Source organism: Nipponia nippon, unplaced genomic scaffold (genome assembly GCF_047370975.1).
Source record: "Nipponia nippon isolate SJK-2023a ecotype South Korea unplaced genomic scaffold, ASM4737097v1 scaffold_9, whole genome shotgun sequence".
Classification (NCBI taxonomy): Eukaryota; Metazoa; Chordata; class Aves; order Pelecaniformes; family Threskiornithidae; genus Nipponia; species Nipponia nippon.
In genome coordinates, this window is record NW_028262413.1 from 35368341 (window position 1) to 35391676 (window position 23336).

The 23336-nt window shown below is 57.6% G+C and overlaps 1 protein-coding gene across 1 annotated transcript; it reads left to right on the forward strand.

Annotated features, from left to right (window-relative positions):
* The first annotated feature begins 4741 nt into the window (after positions 1 to 4741).
* ONECUT1 (one cut homeobox 1) lies at positions 4742 to 21372 on the forward strand. The gene is made up of 2 exons (XM_009470278.2): positions 4742 to 5822; positions 21080 to 21372. The coding sequence occupies exons 1-2, from the start codon at positions 4742 to 4744 to the stop codon at positions 21370 to 21372; spliced, it is 1374 nt and encodes a 457-aa protein (XP_009468553.2).
* Positions 21373 to 23336: the final 1964 nt, after the last annotated feature.

Consider the following 23336-nt stretch of genomic DNA (forward strand, 5'->3'; position numbering starts at 1 on the left):
CTGCAACTGGCTCTGTGGAGCTCTCTGCGAAAGACTAGAGGCGCCTAATTAATAATAAGTTAGAAACGAAGGAAGGCACCAGCGGATAAATAATTAATACAGACATCTCTGTCTCTTTGAATATTGCTACTTTAAAAATTTAGACTTACCAGGGCCATACTGTAAGTCTGCAAGTTATATTGAGGAGATGATTTAAGAAAGCTATTTTTTTTCCTGAAATACAATGCTAAATTATTTACGGTGTTTTGCAATCTTCCATAAGTTCCTTCATTAACAAGCGCTGCGGTTTGCTCCGGGGGGTGCGGGCGAGCACGGCTGCGGGGGGATCGCGGCGGCTCGGCCGGGGCAGCGCCCGGCAGCCCGCGGGGCTCCCTCCGCGCCCCGCTCCCGGCCCCGCGCCCCCCGCCCCGGGCAGGCGCCCGCCCCGGGGGGCGTCCGGCGGGAGGAGGGGCAGCCCCGCGCCCTCGGGGGGCGGCGGGGTGGCCTGGCGGGCCGGCAGCGAGCCCAGCCTGCGCCCTGCCGCCGCCCGGGCCGCCCGCGGCTGCCCTCGGGCAGAAGCCCGGGGCCGGGGGCGAGGGCTGAGGGGGCAGCCGGGACCCCCCCGGGCGGGCACCGGCAGCGAGCCCCCGCCACCCCGCCCCGCCGCAGCTTCCCCTGAAAGCCGGGCCCTCCCCCGCCTGCCCCGGCCGGTGCAGCCCTCTTGTCTCCGCCTGCCCCCGACAGATGTATATGTTTTTGTCACCGAGCAAGTTTCCAAGAAGCTCGACAGGGGAAAGTCTGGAAAAGTTAATCCCCCCCGGCAGCTGTTGGCTTCGGGAGCCCTCGAGCGTCACCTTTGACACGCTGCCCGCGCGAGGGGAGCCGGTGCCGCAAGCTGTCACGGCGCGGGAGGCGCGGGAGAGCCGCGCAGGGGCGGCCGGGCGCGGCGGGCGGCAGCGCGCGCACGCAATTAAAAAAAGAACCGCTGAAAATTTTTAAAAAATTAAAAAGGGAAAAAATAATAAAAATTTAAAAACCCCTTTGTCCGGTCCGCTCCAGCGCGTTGTGCCCGCTGCCCTGCGCTGCCCCGGGCCCGGCCGCCCCGTCGGGGCGGGCCCCGCTGCCCGCGCCGCGTTTGCTGGCGTCAGACGGGAGATTACGGCCGTTTCGTGGTGTCATTATCTCGGATTTAAAAAGCACACACACGCAACGCAATTCAAACAAGCAAAGTTGCGTTTTAAGTCCGCTCCGAGTATCTGCTGATCAAATAAAGACTTAAGGGCGGTAACGATTATTCTGTTAAATATATGGTACTTGACTGCACAAGCAGTAATTGATTAGCGCACCGAAATGATCTCTCTCCGGCGCTCCCCGCTCCGCCGGCGGGGCGGGAGGCTCCGCGGGGGGAGCCGTGCCGGGGTCCGCGCCGAGGGGAGCCCACGGCCGGCCACCCCCGACGGCCGGCAGCCGGGGCGGCGGGGCGGGGTGCCGGCCTCGCCCGCCCAGCCCCGGGCCCCTGCGAGCCCAGCGGGGGTCCCGGGGCACCCCGCGGCCGAGCCGGGCCGGGCGCCGTCGAGGAACGGCGGCACCGCTGCTCCTGCGCTCCTGCGCGGTCCTCCGCACCGGCGGGTATTGTGCACCAGGGCCGCTTCCCCGTGGGGATCCCCCCAAAGCGTAACGGGAACAAGCACTGTAAACAAAAAAGATGCGAGCAGGGCTGCGGGGAGGTGGGTGCGAATCCACGGCCGCTCCTTTCTAGGGTTAGAAATTGAACGCCGGCAGAGGCCGGCGTGTCACAGGACTCCGACTTGTTTGGGGTTGGCTTTGTGCTCCTTTCTTGAAGAAAAATTTGATGCTGTAATTTCCTGCGAACTGGAGGGAGTAACTTGTATTCACTGTGGTGTTTGCTTTGGTAACTAATCGCTAAATGCGTGGAGATGAAATATTTTTAATTAAACTGTAAATTGTGTACAGATATTGATAATGAAGGAGCGGACGACGTTTCGATTAGATCCGTGACGTCACCTCGCGTTGGCCTGGGAAACAATCGCAGCCGTTCACCTCGGCCTCGAAATGCTCCCGATAATTTTGCTTTATTTTATCCTAAACATTTCCTGAGATCATTAATTAGGTTTCGGGTCTATTTTTTCTTCTTTCGCAGATACATCTTTCCTTATCTATCCCTCGCTATAAGAAATGGAGACGCTGTTAACGTTAACATTACAAAAATTCGGAGAGATGTGGCAGCGTTTAGGGACGGGGGAGTGAGTGGAGAGGCAGGAACTGTGCGGGATCTGTACGCGGGTTTTAGCGCAAAATAAAATACGGAGGAGCTTCGTGCACGCAGGGAAAATGAACGGAGGTGAGTAACGGGTGTCTTTCGGAGACGCCGTTCAATGGCGCTGAATTCTTACAAATATGCACGTGTGTGTTAACTGCAGGAAATAAATAAACCCGCTGTGGAAATTCTGAATTTACGGGGGAAAAAAAGCTCATGATACTCGCTGCCAGGGCGGTACGCGCAACACGCTTAGTAGGTAGTTGTCATGATTTTAAAAGTTTCCTGCGAGCCTGCCCGTGTCCGGGGCTGTATGTAGCTCGCCGACCGCACGCACACACGCAGCCACACGCAGAGGCTGTGCACACGCAGCCACACGCACGCCCGCGCCCACGGCCGGCCCCGCACGGCAGCCCCCCAGGCCGGGCTCCCGGGGCAGGGCCCCCGTGAGCGCCCCACGGGGCCGGCGGCACGGCGCGGTGCCTGGGCGAGAGGCGGGCAGCGGGGAGGCAGCGGCTGCCGCCCGCTCCGCTCCGGGCTCGCCGCGGGCGGCTGCGGGGCGGCGGGCAGGGACGCCTGGGCCCCGCAGGCCTTACGGTGGGGGCGGCCAGGGCAGCGCGCTGCCCCTCGCACCGAGGGAAACCTCCGCAGGCCTCGGCCACGAAGCTGGGGCGAGAGCTCCGAGAGAAATAACCCCGGGGGGGATTTCAGCCGCTGCCGGGGGGGACGCCTGCCCTGGGACCGGCCCCCATCCCCAGTGCCGCGGTCTGAGCCAGCCCCGCGGGGCCGGTGGCCCGCTGGCAGCGGGCTCCTGGCTCTCGGCAGGGAAGGGGCCTCGGGGCTTTCGGCCGGGCGAAGGGAGGGTGACGGCCTCCCGTCGCAGACCTCCGCACGGATCGCGCCGGGGAGCGGCAGGACGGGGCGGTGTGGCCCCGCTTTGCACCCCGCCGACGGGGGCTCGGCCGGGGCAGGTGCTCCGGCCCCGGCCCCCTCTTCGCGGAGAAGACGGGGCGCTCCCGCGGGGGGAAGCGGCGGCGGCCGGGGCGCCAGGCGGGGCGGCCTTTGTGCGCGGCCGGCCCGCTGCCTCCCGGCTGCGGCCCCGCGGCTCTCCCGCGGCGCGCCTCGGCCCGCCCCGTCCCTCCCGCCGCTCGGCGCCGCGCACACGCTGCACTCTGCCCGGCGTGGTTCGTTATTGTTAATGGGCGAACAATAGGCACATCTGCCCTTTCTTCCAGCATAAAGGCACCTTAGCTAACGAGGGGGGCTGGCGGGTGGGCTCGCTTTTTCTTTCTCCTCCTCCTTTTCTTTCTTTTGGGGGAAAAAATAAAAGAAAACCAGCGGCATGTCCGGCTGCTGGGCGCCTCGGGACATATGCTCGCCTTGCACCGCCGGGCACGGCCCCCGGGCCACTCGGGGTCCCCGGCGGGGCGGCAGGGGGGGGGGTCCACATCGCGTTGCCCGCTCGGACCCAGCGGGACCGCGGCAGGGGGAGGGGGAGGACGCAAGAGCTTGGCGGGGCGGGGTAGAGCCGAGGCGGACGGGGTACCCTGGCGGGCCCCGGGACGCAGCGCCGTGGGGCCGCTGGCGCCCGTCCCCGGGCCGGGTAACGGGAAGTTCCCCGGTAGGGCGGCGCAGAGAGGCGACCCCCGGGTCGGCGGGCGTGCGAGGGCCGGCGGCTGCGAGACACCGCGGGTGGACGCGGCGGGGGCGCGGGAGTACACATCGGGCAGGGCCCACGGGCGCCCCGGGGCAGGGCGGTCTCACCCCCGGAAGCTCCCGGTGAAGTGAGGGCGAGGAGGCTCCGCGCTCACGGAAAACGCGGAGTCACCGAAGGGGCGGGGCGGGCGGCCCCAACACCCGGGAGCCAGCCGCCCGCCCGGCGGAGGCGGGGTGGGCCGGCCCTTTGTGCCCGGCGGGGAGGGAGGGGAGGGGGGCGCTAGGGCCCGGGGGGCGGCGGCGGCGCGGGGCAGCGGCGCTCCGCCGGCTCTGGGCGCCGCCGCGTGGGGCTCGCCTCCTTAATAGGGGCGGTGACGTCACGGGGCGGGACGGCGCGGGCGGGGGCGGGGGCGGTGCGGGGGCGGCGGGCGCATGCGCCGTGCCGGCGGCGGCGCCGCTGCAGCAGCGGAGCGGTGTCCAAACGGCGGAGCGCAGAGAGAGCCATGGCTAGAGATGGCGAGGGACGCGGCCAGACACCCGCCGCGGCTGCGGAGCCTGGCCTGAGGGAGCGGGGGCCCTAGGACCGACCCCACGGCGTCGTCCGGCAACGGGAAAAAAAAACCAATAAATAAATCACCAAAAAAAGGGGAAAAAAAAAAAAGGGGAAAAGCCACCAGCCCGGCAGCAGCAGCACCGCCGCCAGCCCACAGCGCCCGCCCGCCGCCGCCGGCCCGCGGGAGGAACCGGCCCGCGGCCGCCGCGAAGAGCTCCGGGACGCCCCGCCGCCCACCAGATAGATGTGCGGTCCGGCCGCCCGCACGGCCGACGATGAACGCGCAGCTGGCGATGGAGAACATCGGCGATCTGCACGGGGTGAGCCATGAGCCGGTGCCCGCCGCCGCCGACCTGATGAGCGGCAGCCCCCACCACCGGAGCGCGGTGGCCCACCGCGGCAGCCACCTGCCGGCCCACCCGCGCTCCATGGGCATGGCCTCCATCCTCGACGGCGGCGACTACCACCACCACCACCGGCCGCCCGACCACGCGCTGACCGGCCCCCTGCACCCCACTATGACCATGGCCTGCGAGACACCCCCTGGCATGAGCATGAGCAGCACCTACACCACCTTAACCCCTCTGCAGCCTCTACCTCCCATCTCGACGGTCTCGGACAAGTTCCCCCACCACCACCACCACCATCACCACCACCACCACCCCCACCAGCGGATACCAGGCAACGTGAGCGGCAGCTTCACGCTCATGCGGGACGAGAGGGGTCTGGCGTCCATGAACAATCTCTACACCCCCTACCATAAGGATGTTACCGGCATGGGACAAAGCCTCTCTCCGTTGTCTGGATCGGGCCTGGGGAGCATCCACAACTCCCAGCAAGGGCTGCCCCACTACGCTCACCCCAGCGCCACCATGCCCGCCGAGAAAATGCTCACCCCAAACGGATTTGAAGCCCACCACCCTGCCATGTTAGCCAGGCATGGCGACCAACACCTCACCCCCACCTCCGCTGGCATGGTGCCTATCAACGGGATCCCACACCACCCCCATGCCCACTTGAACGCCCAGAGCCACGGGCAGATCCTGGGCTCTGCCAGGGAGCAAAACCCTTCTGTAACTGGTTCGCAGGTCAACAGTGGAAGTAATTCAGGGCAAATGGAAGAAATCAATACCAAAGAAGTAGCTCAGAGGATCACCACCGAGCTCAAGCGGTACAGCATCCCCCAGGCTATCTTTGCCCAGAGGGTGCTGTGCCGCTCTCAAGGGACCCTCTCGGACCTGCTGAGGAACCCCAAGCCCTGGAGCAAGCTCAAATCCGGCCGGGAGACCTTCCGCAGGATGTGGAAGTGGCTCCAGGAGCCGGAGTTCCAGCGGATGTCTGCTCTGCGGCTGGCAGGTGAGCCCGCTGCGGGGCGGTCGGGGCACGGCGGCGGCGGGGCTGGGGCCCGGGGCCTGGGCAGGCCGCCCCGCTCCCTGCCTGCCCCTGAAGAGCAGCCCCGGTGTCCCCCCGCCCTCCGCCGCCCCGTTTCTCTCCTCTCCCCGCTCCGCGCACCGGCACCGTCCGGCTCCTCCGCGCCGCGGCTCCCGTCTGCCAGACAAAGCCGGGCCGGGGCTCGGGCTGCGCACTGCGGAGCGCCGGCTCTCCCCGTTAGCCCGGGCAGGGCGAGGCGGAAAGGTTTCGGTTGGCGGTTTGTCTGAACCACCGGGCCGTACCGGCCGGTGCCGGTCCCGGCCGGGCGGTGCACAGCCGGGAGCGGCACCGCCCGGTACGGCCCACGGACGGGGTGCGGGGGGATCCCCTGTAATGCACGGCCGAGAGGAATCGGTGCGTCTGCTTTGTGCCGGTGGCGGCGGCGGCTCCGCGCTCCGGTCGCAGCGCCCGGCGGGGCTCGGGGCGGGCGTTAGCCCCGCGTCCCGCCCGGGTTGGGTTAGGAGTGCTGGGACAGGGGTTTTCCCCCCAAACGGTAGGAGCCCGGCGTGTGAGCGCCGGCAGAGGAATGCTGTCGGCTAAAATCGTTAGAATTTTTTTTTTTTTTAACTGGTTGTAATTATCATTAGGCCGTGGAGTTTGAGTTTCGCCTGGATGTCTCTGCATGAGACACGCGGTCCCTGTCGTGTCTCCGCGCTGCTCCCGAGCCTCAAACCCCCTCAGCCTTTGCTGCTGGGTGCGCTGCGGAGCGCGGCTCCCGTATTGTCTGCTCCGAGATCGCCGTCCCGCTCCGTCCCTGCTCTCCCCCGCCGCCTCCCCGAACCCGCCAGCCTGCCCTCCCAGTGCAGAGCCCCGGTTTAATATGCCGTGAGTGAGGGTTTGTTAATTAAGTGATAGGTCTCCATTAATTTGTCCCTGGAGAACGCGAGACAGTCAATCCGAGTTGGAGCCGGGGTCACTGATCCGTTTCACAGACAAAAATAAGGGAAGGGCCAAATCTTTCTCCTTTCAAATGCACAAATGCTCCTGCGCTTTCGACTACAACGACGGTGGGAACTGGGAACGGCTTCCCGACGGTGCGGGGACCCGGCTGGGCCACCGCCGTGCTCCTCGCCCGGTGTCAGCCGACGTCCTCGTTTCTGAAGCCTGAAGCAGCGGTGGGAAGGGCCGGCAGCAGGATCCCCCCCGGCTGCAGCGGGCCCTGCGGTGCGCGCCGGCGGGAGGACGTTGCTCTCTTTGGCTTCCACTCCTGCGGAGTCAGTTTCAAAGGTCTGAGCTCTCAGAAAATGCCCTTTCCGCCTTCCCTTCCTCAACAACCGCCCCACCAGGAGAAAACCCTCGTCTTGCTGGTGCTACCCAGGAGAGGAGGATGGAGTCTGTGTTCCCAATATCCCCGTAACGATTGCTAAGGCGAACTTTCTTCGATTTGGAGCGTATTTTTACGACAATTCGGTCGACCTGAATCTCCGCTCGTTGGCATAGATCGCTACTGGAAACAACCCTTCGCTTCGGAGTCTGCTGGCATCCCCTGCCTGGCGCTGCCGGCCGGGAGGCTCTGCCAGCCCCGGCTGCGGGCCCGGGCGGGCGGGAGGCAGCAGCTCCCCGCGGCGCGGCCGCTTTCTGCCGGGGCACGGCCGCGCTCTGCCCAGCTGCCGGGGCCGGAGAGACCCATTGTTCGCTTCTGCCCCCAAACCGCCCCTTGCTCCAGCCACCCCAGCGCTGCCCTCGCATAAACGGATCCCGGTAATCCCGTTAGAGAGACAAAGCCTCATTATTCCGCCTTCCCTTTCCGATGAAACCCGAAAGCTGGCACCTTGCAGAAACGGCCTCCCCGGGGCGAAGCGGGGGGGTCGGGGAGGGCTGCCCGAGCATCCCCGCGTCCCCCGCAGCCGGTGCGGGCAGCGCAGGGCTCCGGCGGGGCCCCGGGGCTCTCCCGGCGCTGCGGGGGGCTTCGCCCGCCGCGGCCCCTCCCGGGCGCCGGCAGCCCCGCAGCACGTGGTCATTTGCATAGCGCCGCGTCCCAGCCAATGGGGGCGGCCCCTGGACCCCCGCCCCGCCCCGCGCAGGCAGCGCGCCCCTCCGCGCTGCCCCTCCGCGCTGCCGCTCCGCGCTGCGGACGATCCGCTGTGGATGCATCAGCTATCGATTTTGTTTTGTGCAGGTCTTAAATGTGTGATGATCTTACTAAGTGGTAAAAATCTGCCCCGATTGGTATTGATGTATGAACATCAATTCAAAATACCATAAATTACTCCAGCCGACGCAAATTAAATTTCGCGTCCGAATTATAACTCACTCCCGGGCGTTTAGAGCATTATCAGGTAGATAAATACCCAGAGCGGAGCCCTCGCTGCCTTCCTTTCTGCCCTTTCTGATTTCCTGCAGGCAGCGGCCGGGAGGCGGTCAGGGGGATGGAGCCTGCTTATTTTAGGCCTCACGGTCTTGCCCAGCACTTTATCTTGCGTATTTGCCCCTTCCAGCCATCCCTGGGGGATTCCTACCTCCCAGATTACAGAAGCTCCGACAAATAGAGGAAAAATTGGTAGTTACATGGAAGCAGGATTGAGGTCTTGACACTTCCTGGGCTGTCTCTTGAAATGTAAGCAGAACTGCTAATTGCAAAGCTGACCTCTTCCAGCCTCCATCTTATTCATCCCATCTTCCTTCTCCTCTGTTCTCTTTTCCTTTGTCTGTGCCCCTCTCGCTCCCCCTCTGTCACTGAATATTTATCTATTTGGCCGTTTCTCCGTTAGTTATTCTCCCCCCACCTTCACAGACATTTGGAAGGGCAGTGAAGGGATACCGAAAAAATAAATACAATTCAAAGAGAATGTACAGCCCTTTTGCAGCCTGCTGGGATTTAAGGGTGAATTAATTTCAGGTTGTTTTTGTAGGGGGGGGGGGGGGAAGGAGGGGATAAAGAAGGCAAAAACCGACTCGTCTTGCTCAGGAAAAAAATAATCTGCTTCGAGCCATTTGTTGTTGGAAACGCATCAGCCCGAAGGCCGGCTGCCGGCCCCGCTCAGGCTGCCGGCCCCACGCAGGCTGCCGGCCCCGCACAGGCTGCCGGCCCCGCTCAGGCTGCCGGCCCCGCTCAGGCTGCCGGCCCCGCACAGGCTGCCGGCCCCGCTCAGGCTGCCGGCCCCGCACAGGCTGCCGGCCCCGCACAGGCTGCCGGCCGGGCGGGCAGGGAGCGCCCCAGGGAGAAAGGCAGCCGACAAACGTTTCGAGCACGAGCGAGGGGGCTGCAAGGGACCCCTCAGGCCCCTTTGGATCTACTGCAGGAGGGGTCCGCTTTGCCGAGGTGCACCCTCTGGGCGAGCTCGTTCCGACGGGGCCCCTCCGCGGCGGCTTCCCGGCCGCGTCCCCCGCGCCCGGCCCGGGGCGGCGGAGGCCGGGAGAGGGGAGCGGAGCCGCGGGGGAACCGCGCTCGCCCGCAGGGCTCGGGCGCAGGGGGTGGCCCGCGCCTCCAGCACTGCTCGATATTCGCCTGCGACCGGACTGTCATTTTTCAGGGTTGCATCTCTTTTTCTCCCCTCCCCTCTTTCTTTCTCCCTCCCGAAGTGAATCCCGGCTGAGCTGAAGCCTTGGGAAGCCGGCGAGAGATTCTCGCCAAATTAACTGTAAAGAAATCGATACAGTAATCAGAGCGTTTTCCACATTAAATATGAAATCTAATGGACGCCGTTTGTACCTCTCGCCCCGCCGGCCGCCCCGGCGTGGCCGGGGAAGGTCGGTGCCGCCCCGGCCCCAGCAGCGCCCGGGCCCCGGGGGCCTCACTGGGGCTGTTTAATATTTACCCGGCGGGGACTTCGCATAAACGCATTTGCATCAGGGAGGCGGAGGGCATCGACCGGGGGGTTCGCCGCCGGCACCCCCAGCGCAGCGCGGGCCCGGGAGAAGGGCTCGGCCCCTCCGCGCCCTGCGGGCCGCCCGGAGGCGGCGGGGACAGGCGCGGGCCTGGCTCCGCGCACCGCGGGCGCGGACAGCGGTCGCTCCGCGGCTGCCGGCGCGGTGCTGGGGCCGAGGCAGGGTGCCCCGGCCCGGTGGGACCGGAGGGCGGGAGAGCGGCCCCCAGCCCGCCCCCGGCGCGATCGTGCCCCGCCGCAGCGCCCGGTGCGCAGCCGGGCGGGCGCTGGGAGCCGCGCTTGTTTGCCGGCCGTGTCCTTGCGGCGGGATTGATTTACAGCCGCTCGCACACAGCCGCGTTTGCCCTTCGTTAATGTTTGCCCAGCGGGAGGCGGAGGAGCGGGGCCGGGCGGCGGCGAGCCGCGTTCCTCCGCACCAGGCCGGGCCGGGCCCGCCCCGCGGCGCCCCCGCCCCCGGTAGCACGGCCCGGCCCGCGGTTGTTTGTTCGTTGGTATGTTTGTTTTAATTACCCGCCGCGTGGGGGGGAGGCGCCGGGGGCCGTGCCCCGCTCCCGCCCTCGCTGCCGCTGGGGTGAAATAGCCTCAAAACGGGGCCGCTCTCCACGGCGGGCGCCGCCGGGGCCTCCCCCGGGGGGCCGCACGGCCGGGCTGCGGGCGCGATGCCGGCCTGGGCCGCCCCGTCCGGCCAGGGCCACCGAGCCGCCCGCAGCCCTCGCACCTCGGTTCCCGGGGGCTCTGCGCCATCTACTGACCGCCGGCGGGCGGGAGCCGGCCCGGGCACCCCGCCTGCACCGGGCAGCGGCGGCGGCTCCCCCGGGCCGGGAGGCGGTGGCTGCGGCCCGGCGGGGAGCCCTGCGCCGCCGCCCGGGTGCCTGCGTCCGCCGGCGCCCCGATCCCCGGGGCCGGCGCGGCCCCGCCCGGCTTCAGCACCGCGGACAGCGACCGCCGGCCCGGCCCGGCCCCGCTCCGCTCCCGGGCGAGACCCGCGGCGGGGCGGGGGGGAGGCCGGGGGAGGCCGGGGGAGGCCGGCCCTCCCGGTTCGGGGACGGGGCCGCCCGCAGGGCGGCCGCAGGGGTTTCCCGAGCCGCCCCGCGGCTGCCGGCTCCGGTGGGGAGCGGCGCAAGGGCGGCCGCAGGTAGGGCCGCGCTGCTGCGGGCGGGCCGGGCTCTGCCCCGGCCCCGCCGCCGAGCGCTCGGGCCGCCCGCGGGGGCGGCGGTGCCGCCTCGGCTCCCGGCCGAGGGGAGCGGGTCTGGGGACGGCGCCTTCCCACCCGCGCCGTAACTGTGCTCCCCCCGGCACTGCAACGGTGCGCGGCCCCGCCGCGGGCCCCGCCGGGCGGAGGGGTCGGGATGCCCAGGAGCAGAGCAGGGGTGCGTGGTGCCAGGGCTGTGCCCGCCGCAGGTGGGGACCCGGGCGCTGCCGGGGCTGCAGCTGGGTGCTGGCGTGTGCGACCTGCCCGTCACACAGCCGGCAAGGAGCGCGATGGCGAGACTGAGACAAAATGACCTGGAAATGCGCAGGCCAGGAACGCATCGGTGCCCGTGTTCGCATGTACCGGCACTAAACCAAAGCTCATCCTTTGCCTCAGGCAGCCTTTACCTGGCCTCTGTGCAGCAGAAGGATCCCCATAACCTCCACACAAGGGACAAGTTCGTTTTGAGGGAGACCTAAGGTGGCTCTTAAGCGCAGGAGCTTTTGCTGAAGTGCTGGTGGCTTAACCTGAAGGCTACAGGCATCGAGGGGAGTTTTTCCTGAGGACAGAGTGAGGACCCAGCATGGCATCGTGTCGGGTACTTCCATGATCTAATCGATAAATGTTCATTCGCATTTCAAATATCAATCTATCTGGATGAATCATTCCGGGTTACTGACAGAGAAGCCACCGATGCTTACCGACTTTCTTCGGAAATGCAGCTTACTTGAGCCATTTCGCTTAAGAGGAAGTCAGTTTTATGATGCTGAAAGAGTAATTTATAGGGACAATTTATTAGCTCAACGGTAGTTTTGATTTTTTTCCCATTTTAGGGCGGTAGGAAGTCTCAGTGGTGACATTTTATGTACAGCCCAAACGCAACTGAAACGCGAGGGATTGCTGCTTCGCGGGTGGGCAAGCAGCATCGTGAGCCGCTGCGGCCGCGCAACGCGGGCGTCGGGGTGTGCGAGCGCTTTCTGGCCGACAGAATGCGGAATGCTGCTGGTCAACGAGCTGCGAGTGCCAAATCCGACGGCGCGGGGGCTCCTCCTTAGCGCCTCCGGTGCAGAAGCTGCTGCCGTGAACCCCCGCTAAGGTTACGGATGTATGTAAGGTACGGCAGTGCTGCGGCCGCCCCCCCTGCACCCTAGAGCCGCCGGTGAGAAGCTCCGCACGGGCGGTGCAATGAGCGCAGGCAGCTTGCCCGCAGCTCCGCAGCCCTCCCCCGCGGAGGCAGGCTGCCACGCTGCTGCCGTAGTGCCCCCCAGAACGTAGGAGCTTCTTTATGTCATCGCTGCTGCATTTCTCGTTCGAGACGTATCTCGCTATTTGAATATGTTGTCGGAACTGACTGAGGGCTTAAAAATCGGAGCAGGGGAAGCGGGAACGGGCAGGCGGGTCCTTAGGTAAGGAGCCCGAGAAGCTGGCCGAGTTTTTAAGCAAATCTGACGCTCCTTCATGTCCCAGTGAAGGTTTTGCGATGGATTGCGTCACTTCCACCGCTCAGAAACTCCATTTTGGGCGGCTGCAGCAGAGCCCGGGGCCCGGGCAGCAGAAGGGGGCGGAGTAACGCGGCCTGACGCCGAGCCCGGCACCCGAGCGCCCGGGACGCCCCCGCGGCGGGACTCAGGCCCCGGCGGCGGCGGGCGGCTGCGAAGCTGCCGCTGCCCAGGGCCGGCGGCTCGGGTGCGGTTCCGCAGCGGTGTGCGCCCTGCAAACCCCCGCGGGAGCGAGCGCGGCGGGGAGGGGCGGGGCGGGGCGGGGCGGGGCGGCCGGGGCTCCCCGGGGCTCCCCGGGGCGGGGCGGGGCGGGGCGGCCGCCGCTGCCCGGGGCGGGGCGGGGCGGAGCCGCCGCTCGCTGGCGGTGCGAAGCGGCGCGGCGCGGAGCGGGCTGAGGAGCGGCGCGGAGCGGAGCGAGGGGCGGCGCGGAGCGGAGCGGGCAGGTGCGGAGCGGCCGGGCTGCCCGGCTGGGCGGTGCGGGGTGCGGAGTGCGGGGTGCGGAGTGGAGCGGGCGGCGTTCCCTGGCGGTGCGGCGCGGCGCGGCGCGGAGCGGGCGGTGGTCCCCGGCTGGGCGATGCGGAGCGGTGCGGTACGGATCAGTGCCGGGCGGCGCGGGCGCGGAGCAGCGCGGGCGCGGAGCGGTGCGCGCCCCCCCGCGGGGCAGCGGCGAGGAGCGGGCGCCCCCCAGGGGCCGGGGGCTGCCTGCGCCGCGGCGGCGGGGGGGCGCCGGGAAGGGCTAACGCGGTTAAAATATTGATGTAGTCGCAAAAATCGTTCATTAAGGCAATTTAATCTTTGCTATTAAATGTCCTTTCAATTCATTTGGGGTAATTAAGATGCAGTTAAAGTGATTAAATTCTAATTACTTATGCTAGACAAAGAAATACTTGTCACAGTAATATGGTTAACTAAAGACCCGGCTAAAGAAATTTAACGTTTACGTTAAATGATATCGCAGGAAAATCGGGTGCTTTCCCCCGATTGATCCACTTAGCGACAGATTCTGCAATGGTGATGTCAGCTCGCTCAAGTGGTTACAGATCCATCAACACTGTAAGTTTGTGTAAACCCCAGAATCCCAGACTGTTGAGTCAGCGCTCCTTAGTCGGATTCACTTTATTATTCCAGGGGCAGCAAGTTAAGGTCACTCATTTTAATACAGTGCACGGGAGTGAGATGTGCGCTGTTCAGTCTCGGCTGGGATCTGTACCTTGGCAGGCTGATGTCATTCTGCGAGCTTCCCGTGTAGGAACATATTTTTACCTCTTTTCATGTTATGCAACAACAAAAGAGGAGTATTGCCTGGGCCTGATGGCAGAGAAATAAGATACAGACCAAATGACCTCAGAGTAGATGGATACACCTGCACTCTAAATAAGCATAAGTACACATCACTAGAAAGACAAGTGCAAAATGCTGAATGATGCCAGGAGTAATAAGAAATAATTTAGTGTGGATTCAGACATTTCAGAATAGCCCATACTCTCTTCAGTTGAAAGGGGAAAGTTTTGGGGAGCAACCAATGAACTGTGTCACGCACGCAGGCTTTCATCACTGACCTGTGCAGGGCCTTATGCTACGGTGGGTTGAAGCTTTTGGGAACACCTTTTGCAGCATCAATGCTGTCCGCTACCTGCTAGAGCGGGAGCACACAGCCACGAGCTGCCCTGACGAGCAGAAGCTCTGTCTCATGCAGCACCTTTCCGGAGGGATCCCATCTCCCAGGCACCTTCGAAGGCCCCAGGGCAGTGACGAGCGGGATGGGGCAGTGCAGGGGACCGCCACATGGTGACGTATCAGAGTGAATGGCAACAGCGGCTGTGGTTATTCATCCAGCCCAAAGAGATTTGCTTGCTTTTAGTTCATGTGGTGAAGTCTGCCCTCAGGTAGCATGTGTCTTATGGCCCCTTATCTTGTTCTCATGTTCCCCCAAATATGAAGTCTTTGATAATTAGGAAAGATCTGTCATCCGTCTGTCTCTCTGCATGCTCCAGAGGAGTTATTCACATGATAAGGATGGAGCTTATCACACTTTATTATGCATTATCATCCCCATGAATTTACCATAAACTTTCGGCCACTTGCTTCCACTGAGGTGTTGTAGCCAGCGTGATTAGGACTATCTCTGATGGCCAAAGTCCTTAAGCAGTTGCAGCCTCCTATGGAAATCCTGCTGCCTTTTCCACCCAAAGGTAGAGCCTCCTTCAGAAGAATGTCCCACAGGATATTCTCTAGCTTGTACCAGTGAAGAGTTTTCACTCTATAAGAATGTTATTGGATATTTTGTCATGTTTCAAAACTGGAAGCAGGTGCTTTAGAAAGAGATTCCCAGGGTCTCAGTGGGTGCAGTTCAGACTGTAGCTGAGGCAGGTCCCAGCCTTTATAGACCTGACACAATAGAGATTATAAAATACATGCAAGGAGAGAATTCTAAAAGGGCTTTTTATGTCTCTAAGACATGTGCTGTACACATGAGGTTGGGATAGCTAAAAGACTAGGCTTTGCAAGAGAAGGGAGAAAAGATGATCATCACAAAAGTTTTGAGAACACTCTCTAGTCAATCTAAAAAATGTCTCCCTGTCTTTCCTATGGTACATGCAGAAATGCAGGGCTTGCTGTTGTCAGCGCTTCTTTGAGCTGGGCTGCACCATTTCTTGGGGATTTCCCACTCACGGGGAGGGTAACTGCTCTGAACCCACAGCAACGAACCTGTTGGCTTGTAAACTCCCCATTGCTTTCTGGCAATCTCGCACTGGAGTCTTTGAGAGAAGCATAAAGCAGTTGTTTTTGTCTCCTACCTGTCTGAAGCAAATATGATGCTCATCAATAGTAAGGGTGAGACAGTCCTGGAAACTAAACAAGTTCAGTGAGGGTGGCGGTGAAAACCCCAGAGCTCAGTGCTGATTTTACCTTCTGATGTGAAGCAACAACAAAGTGCCTCCTCAGGCAAGACAGAGATGAGCCCACAGTCGTGAGAGATCCCCAGTCCTCTCTGTTCCCCAAAGTGAACATTTCAGCTACAAAACGGGTTCCTACAGACTCCTCCTGTCTGTCGCGTCCAGTTCAACCTTCCAGCCACAGCGCTAATTGGTATCAAATAATGTGTCAAATATGATGGAAATTAGCATGGTGTGAACCTGCTCACGGGGAGCTGAACCAAGACCACCGCCTCATCTTGTACAAGGCACTCGATGGCCGTCAAGTAATAATGGCTTGTGGTCTGTAGTGACCCAGGCCAGAGCTGGAAACGTGACCTGTCACCTCGGGGTGAAAGGCCCTGTATCCCATCGCCAGTGGCCAGCACAGGTCTCCTCTCTGTGTCAACCAGGCTCTGAATTCAGCATGACTGGAGATGTTATCCTGTGTGTGTCTCCCCGTTGCTGGTCTGGACCTGCTTTGGGTACAAACAGAGGAAAAAAGGGCTCCCCATAAGCAGAGACCCACTGTGTGCCTTGGCCTCCTCCTGCACGGGGTGGGAAGACTCATGCCAAGGCCCTGGTGGGACTGCACACTTCCCATCCAAGAGGAGCTGTAATGCCATGCTGTTGCAGTGCACTCGGGCAGATATGCTCCCGTTCTGCTGTCCTGTGTCCCTCCTCCCTTTCCAGCTACTTCGTATGGTCAAAAACCCAGTCGTGGCCATTGCTTGTGCCTGTCCCAGAGCTAGTGGGAACTGCTGCTGGCAGCTGGTGAGCGGCGTGGCTCTTTGGAGCGCGTGGCCACTGCCCCAGCCTGTCGATGTGCATGTAAGGGCACGGCTGTCTCGGTGCCAGGTCTGAAACCCTCTAAACCCACCCTCTTCTTCCTCAGCATCTGCCACTTTTCCATCCTGCACCTAAGAGCGTGCGCTCGGTGATGACAACATGGTGGGCCAGCAGGCGAGCAATGCCTCTTGCAGGGAGAATGCTCCTCTGCCTTCACAACTAGCCCCAGGGGCTGGCATAGGTTTTGCTCAAGTAGGATTTTCCATTGTCGTTCCCCCTGCTCTGGTGCCAATTTTCCAGAAAAGAAGCCAGCAGAACTTGTGGTGCTATTTTATTATGTACCCAAAACAAGAGAGCAGAAAGCAGGTTTCCTGAGAGTATTACCAGTTTCATTCTTTGCTTCAGGTTTTTAGAAGGGAAAATTAGTGTTTGCCACATACAGCTAGGCACACATGTACGCACCAAGTGCTCCTGAAAATTGATTTGTGGTAATCAGGGTTTTTTTCATAGATTTTTAAAAAGAAATCCACCCTCTAGGGATGAAAGACTAGATCAAGTGTCAGGGTTAACACGTGAGCTTACTGTAATCTTGATTTTTAGACTGACAGAACAGTGTAGTTCACATCACAGGTGGGCAAAATATCCTCTTCGCTATCTCCACCTAAAGATGCAATTAGTGCGTTTTCACAGGGGACATGATCCTGCTCGCACCTCCAGCAGAGCAGGACTGATCCCAGCGTGCTGCACAGAGCCAGGCCAGCCGGGCGCTGCAGAAGAGCGGTGATAGACGGTGGAGCTGCAGCGGTGGGACCCCGGTTCTGTACCACGCACGGCCAAGCGGGCCTCAATGAGATGTACAGACCTTACAAGGTTTGGCAAGTTAACTCGGCCAAATCCCTCAGGCAACTTAGAAGGAACAAAGGGAGACAAAAATAGATTGATGGACTGTATCAGGAGAATTGCAAGTGTCAAAAATATCTGTTGCTTAGGGCAGAGGAAGATGGAAGTGACTGGAAGAGGCCAGAGTTCAGCAGTGGATTTATAAGGCTCCTTCTGGCACTGATGATATTACATTGTCATATCTGCACATGTGTTGCCAGAGTCAAAGTGACTCTTTCTTTATCCTCTGCTTTGCTTTTTTCTCAGCTAGACTTTCTTAAGGCTTTTTCAAAAGGCATCGCAAGGAGCATCGCTCAGGGGGGGCAGCCCAGAGACAAAGAGCACATCTGGCTGCATGGGGGAGCGAGGGCCACGCGCGAGGGCAGCGCGCGAGCAGCTGTGCCGTGGGAGAGGTGCACGCCTCTGGGGAGCACAGCACCCCACAAAGCACCTGAATTCGGTTTCTGTGCTGTGGGAGCGCATCCGCTCACAGTGCTCGCGGGCAGGTGCACATGAAGGGCATCAGTGGAAATTATTTTTATTATCTTCTGCTATGTAGAATAAAATCCAGATGAAGGTGTGTCATAAACAGTTTTGAAAACAGACTCCGGTGTTTTTCCAAAAGAGGGTTTCGGTCGGTGTCTCTGGAGCCTCTGACTTCAGTGGCGAGCCTCGCCGGCGTTAGAGGAGGACCTGGCCCCAGCAGGCGTAGCTGCTTTGTCTGAGCGTGACCTGGGCTGAGCGCAGGCTGCTGTCACGGGGCTGGATGGCTCCAATTTGTCAGCCCTCGCAGTACGAGCTGGCCGGGCTCTGTGCCTGCTCTGGATAGACTCTCACGTTGGAGCAGATTTTATACTGTGGCGTACATTTGTTCTCTGGCAAGCTGGAAGCTACAATTTATTATTAAAATTGATTGGCTCCAGTGCAGGGAAAACGATCGTAAGGAAACCCTATTACGGTTTTTCATTATCACCATTATTTATTTTTAAGTGCTATTAATATTCCTGAGTCTGGACAAGGCAGAAGATGAAAGGTGGTATCCACCCTTCCTGCTCACAACCCAAGGCCTGGCAGCACTGTCTGCAAGGGCTCTTTGAACAATTAAGCATATTGGAAAGTTTTTGCCCTCGGTCTGCCTCTGGTGAAGGCTAACGCCAGTAGAGCTGAAAAGGAAACAACTTTTGCATTGCCTGAAAATGATCCGGATTTTAAAGGTGTTCCCAGTCTCTCCGAGGTGGAAAAAGGCTCTGCAAGCAGTGCAGGGCAGGGCCAGGGCCAGGGGGCTGCTCATCGGGCACCGGGGGTACAGGAGGATCCAGGGTCAAAGCTCAGCTGGGCTGGGCTGCGCTGCCAGGGGCTACGGATGCCTTGGTTTCACCTGCCGGGGCTCTGCCATGTTCAACGAGGATTCAACCTGTTGCGTGTGGGTCTTCATGTCTCAGATAAGGTCCCAAATTGCAACTGAGTCAATATCTCACTCTCGATGAACCAATACATCATTAGTCCTTAATTCAAAGTAGAAGAACTCCAACTTGGATGTGAGGGCAAGAACTATCTTATTTCACAGGCTGAACTAGAGCATATTTCCACCTGTTCCCACCAGGTGTGGACCAAGCCTTAGGAAACCAACAATTCTGCATCATAGTTTGTTAAAAAATAGTCCCCGGTGGTCTGCAGGAGGAAGGGATGGCTCCCAGCTTCGCCACGGAGCACCATGAGAACCTCAACGCTCGCTTTCTGATGGGCTTCACTGAAATGGAGTTTTATTTGCAAAATACTAAAATTGGCTTATTTGTATCATAGACTGGATAGGATTTATTTTTTCTCCCCATTGATGAGCACTTTTTTCTTACCTCTGTGATGTTACTAGCAGTAATTACGAGGTCTCTGATACAACTGAAGTTGAGGAACAAGGCATGTTGTAACTCTGGGGACATTTTCTAAGGAAATACTTATTCAGGAATATTACATTTCACGAGATGAGCACAGGATCAGGAAGACAACGTGTTAAACAAGTTAGTTTCACAATGGACAGTTGGTTTTTTGTTATCCTCTATGATTTCAGAGAGCTCATGTACTAGTTTGTGATTGAAATCCCAGAGGCTGACACCGCTAATTGAACTAGCTTTGTCTCTACTGCTGTGACTGTCATTTCTGGTGTGACGATTCCCGCTGAAGCATCGTACAGTGCTGACTCAGATCACGCCATTTGTGTAGTTAGGATTTTGTGACAAATGATGATCTGGACAGAGGATCTAGGTGAAAGCTGGAATTCGTGTGGTCTTTAAAAAAGCAGCGCGAGCAGAAATGAAGTGTTGGGCATGGCAAACGTTATCTCAGTTTGGTTTGTCTCCTTTTGTGCATGAGCCCGTTAGCAGGGACAGAGTCGGAGCTGGAGGCTAAGGTTGTTACAGAGCCGAGCTTCTGCGGCTGCTTTCACAGGAGCTTCTGATGGTGAAATGGTTAGATGTGTATAACATCTATATAGTGAGATTCTGTTGATATCTTTTTTGCTCCTCATTCCTAATATTTGTCATTAAATAACAGACTATTCTTGCAAAAGTATTTTTAGCCTTTGAGTTATCAATGTTAGCTTTCAATGGGGTGCAGGATTATTGCAACAGGAACTGATCCCCACAGTGAATTCAGCAGCTTGACTCCAGTGGGGGCTCGCTTGCATGAGGAAACCTGTTTTTCAGCCCAGAAGCTCCACAGTGTTTTAGAGGTCAGGATGTAACTTCAAAGCACTCTTCAAAGGTTTTCAGATAAAAATAACTGTAGAAGGTATGAGTTTGGCATCCCAGTCCATTTGATCGATGTGTCATTGCTTATGAAAGAATGTGTAGCTGGAATATATATTGTTAGGAAGCTCTTCAAAAGCTTCTCCTCAGAGGGGGCTGAGATGCCGGCGTGCTGCTCCCTGCCTGCCTGGGCCAGCAGAAGGTGCCTTTGCATCTCCTGAATCTTGCTGTCTGATCTGTGCAGTTGCTATTTCCCTAAGTACAAAAGGTGGATGACTATTTTTATACCTCCCTCAAGCAAACCTAACCCTCGTGCCAAGGCTGGCTCTTGGTAGCAATAAAAGATGTAGGAAGGACCTTTGTAAAGTAATTTGCTGTTTTCATTCCAATAACTGTGGAATAGGTGGAGACACTGCACAAAATTCTTCATATAATCAGCACTGATCTCCACAGAAATCAGGACTAGACAGGCACAGAGACAGAACATCCATATTACCTTCAGAAATACATCTCTAAATCAGCATTAAAGGACATGTGAGAGAAAAAAAGGGGAAATAGACAACTTCAGACTCTTTTGAAAGTGAGACAGAGCAATCTGTCCTCCCAAGGAAACCTTTTATCCTAGCGAAATGCTAACAAAGATGAGCTGGCAGACAGTCAAAGGCTGGGGGGGGATCCGGGAGTTGTTCTCCCAGCCCCCTTGGATCCTGCCTGGCAGGTGATCTGCAAGGCAGATTTCACATTGCAAGTGCCCTTTAATAATTTAGAGCAAAATAATGTTCTGAAAGGGAAAGAAGGGACAATAGATGAAATAAGGTGAAATTCTTTAAGGAAGATTTACTAAACCGTTGTTCTGCATGTCAAAACGTGTTTATTTTGTTCAGAATACATAATCATCTGTCCTGTAAGACTGTAGTAGCACCCTGGTTTCTCCCAGTTCCTTAATTCTCAGCCAATAAAAAGCTACAGAAATGAACTGACAACAAATAATGAAGGTAAAAAAGGTGGGCAAGGTTGACTCTAGAGCTCAGTGAATTTCCACCTTACCTTGTAGGCATATTACATAGTTAAATTCTCAGCACTAATGGGCATGATCAAAGTGTAAACTCTCAATAATAGCATTTGCTGAGTTTTAACAGACAATTATAAAGGTATTTTCTAATTTCTATTCCTTATATTTTTATAGTCTTTAATAAGTTAAAAACTTAAATTGGTGTGTCACACATCCTCTCCAAATTTGGAAGCTGAAATGAATGGTCCTTTTTCCTTAGTTTGTCCTGTGCTGCGTTCCCGCGGACTCCTTTGCCAGCCGTCTCTAACCATCCTCCCCTTTCTTGCAGCATGCAAGAGGAAAGAACAAGAGCACGGGAAAGACAGAGGGAATACACCCAAAAAGCCTCGGTTGGTCTTCACGGATGTCCAGCGTCGAACTCTACATGCAATATTCAAGGAAAATAAGCGTCCGTCCAAAGAATTACAAATCACCATTTCCCAGCAGCTCGGGTTGGAGCTGAGCACCGTCAGCAACTTTTTCATGAATGCACGGAGGAGGAGTCTGGATAAGTGGCAAGACGAGGGCAGCTCCAATTCAGGCAACTCATCTTCTTCATCAAGCACTTGTACCAAAGCATGAAGGAATAACCACGAACTAAACCTCGGTGGAAAAGCTTTAAAAATAAATAAATAAATAAATAAAGACAGACCAGGACCTCAAGATAGCAGGTTTATACTTAGAACTATTTGAAAAAAATGTTATTTATAAGTCCAAAGAAACCAAAGACTTATTTCACCTGCATTATGACTTTGTTCTAAGACACACACTTTAGTAGGACGACGACTTGCAAAAAATAGAGAGGAAGAAGAAAGCAAAATGAAGGGAATGAAACGGAACGCAAGGAGAAGAGAAACAGACCACTGGTCTTACACCTTCGCCCATGATCATCTTCACCGTACTTGGCTGTTTAGTGGTTTGGAGCATAGTGATTTCTTGTCATTGAACGGACATCTCTTCAGATATGGCTCTTCGTTTCCACAGCAATTGCCATGAAGGTGTATTGTGCATCCGTACTGCGTACATGCCGGTGGTTAGGGACTTAGTCAGGGCTGGTCTTCAGAGAGGGTTGTGCCATGGCACGGCCGACAAAGTGTGGAGTCGTCTGAATTCATTTGAACGGTAGTGTGATTTTTGCTGTTTCATGGTTTGAACTTAACTGGTGCAACGCCTGGAAACAAGTTCAAACTAGGCAAAGAAATTTTGAATGGTACCTAAACCAGTGCATTCTCTTTGTTTGTTAAGGAATGTTCAGATTTAAAAAAGGAAAACTATTCCATCCATTAAAAAAAATCAACTAGCTACCAAAGAACACATTTAATAATTATATTGCAGGTATTTTATTGCAATGATTTTAATATTCCAAAGCTATTTTTACACAAAATACTATGTAGAGTTATAGGTATAAACTAATCTAACTGTATAACACATAAAACTTGTAATCAAGACTGTTATTTGCAATTAGTAGAACCACATTATTGTTTCTTTCCATGATTGGCAAGAAAGAATGTCATCCGAGGAGATCGCAGCCCCTGTCGGAGCACAGGTACTGATAATGGGATGCTGCTTCTGTTGAAGTCAGTCAGCCTTTTTGTCACTGACTTCAAGGGAAGCAAAAAAAGGGGCTGTTCCAGCCATGTGTAAGATAGTGTGGTAGCTATCGTGCGTGCATCCCCTTTTTACGCTCTCCCAGGCTGCTATTGCTGGAAGCCCGTTGAACAGCGCTCTTTGCAAACCGTGCACTGTATATAAATACAGCTCAGCTCTGCCATCTAGCCTGCAAACAGGAGACCTGAGGCATTTTGTATGCAAAAATGAGAAGAATTGTGAAATGTAAAACCACAGGGCTCAGCATCTGCTCAATACTCATTGACATCAGTGAGCTTTTTTTTACCTATTGACTATACTAGGCAAAGGAATAGCAATAGCTTTGAAGGCTTGTGGTCTTTTCCTATTGAAAACAGTGGTACAACGTCAGTTAATGTTGGTGGGAAGAGCTCCAACAGGAGCTCTGGTAGTGCTTTTGGAAGGCTGAACCGTGGTGCCTCTGAAGTCAATAGCAAAATTCCCATGACACCGAGATACAGCCTGATATTTCGTGGCGTCGTATCTGTGTGTAGCAGGCTGAGCTTTTGTCCTGTGCATTCTTTCTTGCTCATCTATTAATCAGGATAATGCATGAAATAGTTTAAAGTTTGTAGCTGAAAAGCTTTAAATGCTCTGTTGCTAACAGACCCGTAGAAGAGAAATCATCCCATTCCTACTCTGATAAAAGTAAAAAGAAAAGCGTGCAACATCTGCGTATTAAATTTTAGCATAAGGGGAAAATAGACTTCAAAAACCATACATGTGCCTGTTAGATTTCTAACTGGTGTTTCAAATTACTGTAGTAATTCTACTAGTTATATTAAATTCCAAAGTAACCAAATATGCAGGTATAGGCCCAATGCAAGGATTAGAAATAGATAATATTACTTACACCCTTAAAAAAAAAAAAAGAGAGAGAAAGGAAAATTCAAGGTAAACTAGAATCTAACCCCCATCAA

What these genes read in the sequence shown, in the direction of transcription:
- ONECUT1 (XM_009470278.2), top strand. Translation starts at nt 4,742, where the DNA reads ATGAACGCGCAGCTGGCGATGGAGAACATCGGCGATCTGCACGGGGTG. An exon ending in GTCTGCTCTGCGGCTGGCAG is followed by an intron (nt 5,823 to 21,079) that starts GTGAGCCCGCTG and finishes CCTTTCTTGCAG; the next exon opens with CATGCAAGAGGAAAGAACAA.